Consider the following 6,355-nt stretch of genomic DNA (forward strand, 5'->3'; position numbering starts at 1 on the left):
TTGCTGACACTGCTGGGTGCAGCTCTCTCCCCTAAAGCCCAGGGTGTGGCCCATTAACTTCCCTCTCCAGTGGAACTGGGAAAGACAGTATCATTCCCGGTTGTGAATGAAGCATCCACTTTTCTTCTGCAACAATAAGGAACAAAAAGGATAGGACTGGTGTGATCTTTTGTTCAAATGAATTTCCCTCTTTTTGTGGGGAAATCCAAATCCTGTCTGCAGTTTTCAGTACTGAATAATTGCAGACAGGAGCCCTATTTGTAGGTGATCCTCAACTGCTATGATTTGAAAAACAGAACTTTATTCCTATTGTAATCTCTAGCTGTCAATTATAAGATGGATTTGATAGAGCCCTAATAGCAAAATATATATCTGGATCATCCTTAGTGCTTTGAAAAAGTAAAGATGCCTAACCAGAACCTTGAAGGTTTTAATTCATAAGACCTGGGCTGGGATCTGGAGATCTAATTTTTTAGAGCACCCAAGAAGTGGTTCATATAGACATTCATGGGTAAGAAACATTGCTTTGAATTAAAGGAAGGCATATAAACTGACACAGAGGACACAGAAGCAGTTTTCATTTTTCAGCCATGTTCGTAAAATAATTCACTTCCAGTACAGGGGGAACAACCAATCTCTTTCCCATTATATCTAGGTGTATTACAAGTTACTTTAGTTCTGTTACCAAAAGTTCTCATTACTATTTCTTTAGGGAGGCAACCAAGCTAAATTCTAATGTTCTCAAGGTATCTTGTCCTGGAAATGGTGAAATCTTGAAATCTCAGGATTTGAAAATGACTTGGCTGAACTAAAGATGAAGAAGCCAAGCCTCTACTACTCTTCCTAGTCTCCTGGGCACAGCTGTGGAGTCTTGGCCCTGTGCCCAAACCCTAAACAGTAAAATACGGCAACAATGAAAGACCTTAAAGAATTTAGAAGTTTAACTCTCGTGCTTGCCACCACAGACTCAGCAATAAGAGCAGACAGTTGCACTTTATGTAGTTCATAGCTGCTTTGTTCCTTCGTATCGCACTGAGCAGAGAGAAGGCAAAGAGCCCTCTGACAGCTTCAGCTTTCCCTGTTCTTTTCCTCAAACTCCAGGATGAGACCTTTAATGTGGGACAATTTCTGATGCAGGTACTCACAGCGACGCTTTTCTTCCCTATAACCTGGGTACCGCTGCAGAGAAAAAGGATCCATGTCAAAAAAACCAACAAAACAAGAGGATCTACCATTTCTGCCTTCTTGCTACCGTTCCCAGACCTTGTCTTACCTTCCTGAACTTTCTATATTCCTGGACTATTTTTTCTTCCAGTACCTGAAACAAAGAAAATGCTAGGGCCAACTTTAGCTTTGAGAAAAAAGCTCCAGTTTTCTTGAAGGAGAGAAGTAACTTCCCATCTCATTCTACTAAATGACAAAATAATTTTTCTCTCAAAACTGACTTGCTTGTCATTTGGGTCACTGTACAGTCTTAAGGTCATTTAGGGAGTTGACGGCCAGTAAAGCTAGAAAGCCCATCTTGGATCCAGTCCTTACCTTGTGTTCTGGAGTTCCTCGCTGAACTCTCTTGATCTCCGCTCCCAGCTCTATGAACCTTTGGCTTGCAGCCCCAACACGAGCATGTAGGATGCGGTATTCAGTATAATCTGTCTCAAAGTCCTGCTCATAAGCATGTTGCTGCTCTGCACTGTGGATGGCCCTGTATTGCCTGCCAGGAGCAGAGAGTTGCCACTTTCAACTTCATTGCCCTGAAAGCGTCAAGCTCCCAGGAAGTTTATCTTAATATCTCATGCACAAGGTTTGATAAAATTGCAAGTAGCAGGAGACTCACAGGAGGTAATCTGGTACCTCTTCAGGGCTTGGGGATTCAGAATCTAGGAAGGAAGCAAGATGACACAAACTACATAGGTCTTTTTTCTGCTAGGGCAGTTTATTTATTTTTTTAATTTATTTTAGAGAGAGAACAACAAGCCTGGTAAGGGAAAAGCAGACACCCCACTGAGCAGGGAGCCCGAAGCAGGGCCCAATCCTGAGACTCCAACCAAGATCATGACCAGAGCGGAAGACAGATGCCCAACTGACTGAGCCACCCAGCACCCCTCCACTAGGGCAGTTAGCCCTTTTCTCACTAACTCACCCGCTTGAACTGAAGGACTATGTTCCAACCTGGGGCCCATGTCTTCATCCTTATCCTCTTGTTCCCAGTCTTCTCCCTCTTGCAGGTCCTGACTGGGCAGCCCTTGTAGGGGACTTGGAGCTAAAGGCAGAGTTCTGAGTCTCTTTTCTTCTAGTCCTAGAGTGGTTGTAGGTGCTGGACGCTTCTGTTGGGAAAAATACCACATAAACAGTAACCCAGAAAGCCTAGTCTGCCTGACTCATGAAAACTAATCATAGAATGAGCTCTAGGAGCATCAAGATGAAGTCTCCTAATTTAAAAATGTTAGCCTGATTGGACAAAAACCCTCGCTATTACTACTTACCTTGTCCAAATGTTTCTGACTAGCAGAAGTCAGTGCCTGATCAGGTTCTCTGTTTGGAAGATAGGTCTGGTTTCTAGGATATTTGAAGAGGGAATGGGAGAGATAAAGACCAAGATCTCTTATTACAGCATTTAGGGTGGAGATTAGAAAGGAAGATAATATGAGGGATTCCCAGTTTAGTCCCACCCTGCCCCAAGTACCTCACTTCCCACTGTGCCATGTGTTCCTTTGAGGATCCTGGGAGTGACTGTCCTTGGCTGCTTGCCAGTGGATGTGGCACCTGGCAGGGAAAGTGGCAGGGGCACTTGCCTCCCTGGGCTTTAGGCTTTGCCCCACCTGATTCCAGCTACCTACAGTTTTTGGCCTCACCTCTTTTAGCGCCATCTGTGGCTGTGAAACTGTGTCTTCTTCAGAACAGTCTCCTGTGTTCTGCCAACTCTCAGGATCTCTGACGCGGTCCATCAGATTATGTCTCTGAACTATAGACGGGGCTGGGATGGAATCCATGGCTGCCCAAATAGTGAGGCGATCCCTGAGTGGGCCCAGGCAGTGGAGCTGGTTAGGCCCAGATCTGGAAAGGGGTGGAGGAAAAATCCCAGGAGGGTGGAGAACTTTTAAGCACCTCTGAAATCAGCCTCCCCAACTTTCCACAAACCCTTTTTACTTGCTCCCTGTTCTCCCTTACCTGCCTAAGCGTTGGCACACAAGGTCCAAGCCACCTCCAGGGCCCTCCTGGCCACACTGGGACACTAAGAAGGAGAAGAGGCAGGACCAGCCAGGGCCTGGGAACCTCAGATACTGAGCACAAAAGGAGAACCATAAGCCCCATGAAGTCACCCCCTCCCCCTTCCTCCCACCGCCATTCTTCCCTGAGCCAACCTAAGATTGAAGATGGGTCCCACGGGGCTCGTTAGTACACCAGGTGCAGCTGGGCTTGAGTTCCCCAGGAGGCTGAGACGACAGTGTCCTTAACCGCAGTCTCCTGGGACCACAACCCTAGCAGCCCCCTCTGCCCCACTCGGGTGTTCAGTTCTCGGAACTTCCTCAGACCGTGACTGCTCTAAGCCTCCCCGCCCTGACTGCACCTTCCCGGAGCCCACTTCTGTTCTCCCTGCACCCCGCCTTTTTCCAAACACTCTAGGCCGGTACTTACCCCTCGGTTGCCTTGGAAAGCGATCACTGGCCGAACCTGCGGGGAGAGCAGATGCGAGCTGAACGCAGGTGAAGTGGCATTCCCAGGATCCGGCGTCGGGTGCCCGGGGTGGGGGTGGTGGGGGGACCTGCCCCGCCCAATTCACTTGGCTAGGTGGGGAGGTCGGAGTCCGCGGATGCCTCTTCCCATCCCCAGGTCGCTTTGCCAGGGTCACCGACTGAGGCCTGAGATCCTGAGGGGTAGAGGCTAGGGAAGACGGGGCCCAGGGTCCGCCGCACCTGTTGCCGCCGACACTCTTGCAGCGCCCGCAGCACCGCGTCGTTGAGCCTGAACATCAGGAGGCTGGTCCCGGCAGCGGGGGTGAAGCAGAGCTGGAGCTTCCCACTCAGAAGCTCCTCGGGTCCCTCCATGGCTGCGAGGTCGAGCGCACGCAGAACAAGAGCCACAGGCAAGGGCCGCCACCACCACCACCTGTGCTGTGCAGGGCTACGCTGGCACTCTTGGTAGCCCAGGTCGGCCCCGCCCTCCGCCAGGACCCACCCCCGGCCCCACCCCTGAGGCTTCCCAGCCGCTTCCGTGCTTCGCTTTCCCCTAGACTTTTGCGCGGACCCACCCCCACGGGTTTCGTGGATACGTGCGCACCGCTTCGGGATTTCGGGGTTCCGGGGGGGATGTCTGTGGCCAACTTTAGAACCCTTCCCAGTTTTGCCTCAGTTTCCCCAGCCAACCTAAACTCAAGAGTTGCCGTCTTTAAGTGAAGCTGAAACTGCAACCTCTAGAGGGTTTTAGAATCAGAGGGGCGGGAGAGGACCTGGTTGCTGGCCTGACTCAGTAGACCGCGCCTCAGAGACCTAGACTCCCCCAGGGACCGGAGGGTGGCGGACCCAAAGGGGTATTTCTGACGCCAACACCTGGTGCAGCGCTTTCGCTTTTTCCCGCCTGTAATAGTGCTGCGGACCCGAAGTCGATTTCTAACTGCGGCCGGAGAGAAAATCAGGCCCAGTGGGTGTCAAGGCAGTGGTGAAGTTTGGCTGTGGCGGGCTGGAGCGGACCCCTCCCATCTCCACCGGTAGGCAGGGATGGGGGGTGTGGGTGGTGGCAGGAGAGTTGCAGGGCGAAGGGAACACTCAGTCCCAGGTCACTGCTCCTGGCTTATACAGGTGAGACTGGTGTGAAAGGGAGCTGGCCCACTCCCTCAGGAGGGCCAAGAAGTGCCACGAAGTTGTGAGACATTTTGGAGGTTCAGATTCTGGTGCACTGAGACCATAGGAATTTCAGGTCGGCCCTAGTGTCTCCACTTGTCCCTGTTTGGGCATGTTTTCCAAAAGCCCTGAAGTTCTCTTTCCTAGCCACGATCCCACTGCTAAATCCCTGGACCTACATAATTTCAGGTGACCTTAATGCCCTCCACCCCAAATCAAATTACTTATACATTTGTCAAAACTCACCAGATAGGGACGCCTGTGTGGCTTAGTCGGTTGGGCAGCTGCATTCGGCTCATATCATGATCCTGGGGTCCTGGGATTAAATCCCACATTGGGCTCCTTGCTCAGTGGGGAGCCTGCTTCTCTCTCTGCCTCTGCCTGCTTGTGCGTTCTCTCTCTCTCTGACAAATAAATAAAATCTTTTAAAAAACCTCATCAGATAGTACACCTAAAATTAGACCTCAATAAAGGTAATTTGAAAAGGCAATGCAGTAAATCTCCAATTCCAACAACAAAAACATTTACTTGTCCATCTCCTTAGGGCTTTCTGCTTCTGTGGGTGACCATTTGTTAATTTGATCAAGAGTGTGGCAGTACGTAAATCTGGTCTCCCAGGGTTCCTTTTCTTCTCAGATGACATCTGTGGACTTCTGTTGGATTTTCCTGGATTTAAACTCAAAGGAGAGCCTAAAATGGTGAAAATTTTAAAGAAGGCAGGAGCAGTGCTATAAGAGGAGGCAAGTGGGAAATATATTTGGGGAAAGGGTAGGAATCTAACATATGTTGGATGTCTATTGTGTGACAAAACCTTTGCATGTTATTTAATTCCTAAAATAACTTTAGAGTAGTTTTTATCACTCACACTTTTCATTCATTCATTCAACAAATATTTATTGAGCACTTACTCTGTACCAGACATTGTACCATATCCTTGGGATACATCAATGAACAGATTTCTTGTTTTGGAGAGATTACATTCTTTTCTTTCTTTTTCTTTTGTTTTTTGTTTGTTTGTTTTACGTAAGCTCCATGACCAGCGTGAAGCCCAATCAGGGACTTAAACTCATGACCCTGAGATCGAGACCTGAGCTGAGATCGAGAGTCAGTTGATTAACTGACTGAGTCACCCATGTGCCCCCTGGAGCGCTTATATTCTAGAGGGAAAGGAGACACTATAAACAAACCTAAGAAATAAACATAAGAAATACAGTGTATGTTGGGGCACCTGGGTAGCTCAGTGGGTTGGGCATCTGCCTTCAGCTCAAGTCATGATCACTGGGTTCATGGATCAAACCCTGTGCCGGGCTCCCTGCTCAGCAAGGAGTCTTCTTCTCCCATTCCCTCTGTTTCTCCCCCTGGATTGTCCTCTCTCTTTCTGAAATAAACAAAATCTTAAAAAAAAAGGAAGAAAGAAATATAGGGTATGTTAAAAGATGTTAAGTGCTATAGCTAAAAGAAAAAGTGGAGCAAGGTAAGAGAGTTTGGAAGTGGAGGAGGAGGAAGTAGAGGAGGAT

The 6,355-nt window shown here is 48.8% G+C and overlaps 1 protein-coding gene across 1 annotated transcript; it reads right to left on the minus strand.

The window, feature by feature from the left end:
* Positions 1-585: 585 nt before the first annotated feature.
* ELL3 (elongation factor for RNA polymerase II 3) lies at positions 586-4,139 on the minus strand. The gene is made up of 11 exons (XM_080809042.1): positions 3,915-4,139; positions 3,637-3,672; positions 3,169-3,281; positions 2,853-3,054; positions 2,684-2,763; positions 2,484-2,556; positions 2,141-2,324; positions 1,835-1,877; positions 1,540-1,711; positions 1,274-1,318; positions 586-1,179 (listed from the first exon to the last, which is right to left on the minus strand). Exons 1-11 carry the CDS (start codon positions 4,044-4,046, stop codon positions 1,069-1,071), a joined length of 1,191 nt encoding a protein of 396 aa, XP_080665168.1. The 5' UTR covers positions 4,047-4,139; the 3' UTR covers positions 586-1,068.
* Between the last annotated feature and the right edge of the window lie 2,216 nt (positions 4,140-6,355).

The sequence above is a fragment of the Martes martes genome, assembly GCF_963455335.1.
Source record: "Martes martes genome assembly, chromosome: 7".
NCBI lineage: Eukaryota > Metazoa > Chordata > Mammalia > Carnivora > Mustelidae > Martes > Martes martes.

Coding starts and splice junctions, on each gene's coding strand:
- ELL3 (XM_080809042.1), bottom strand. CDS start 4,046: ATGGAGGGACCCGAGGAGCTTCTGAGTGGGAAGCTCCAGCTCTGCTTC. Junction 3,282..3,636: donor CTTTCCAAGGCAACCGAGGG/GTAAGTACCGGC, acceptor TTTTGTGCTCAG/TATCTGAGGTTCCCAGGCCC. Junction 1,878..2,140: donor TAGTCCTTCAGTTCAAGCGG/GTGAGTTAGTGA, acceptor CTTCCTTCCTAG/ATTCTGAATCCCCAAGCCCT.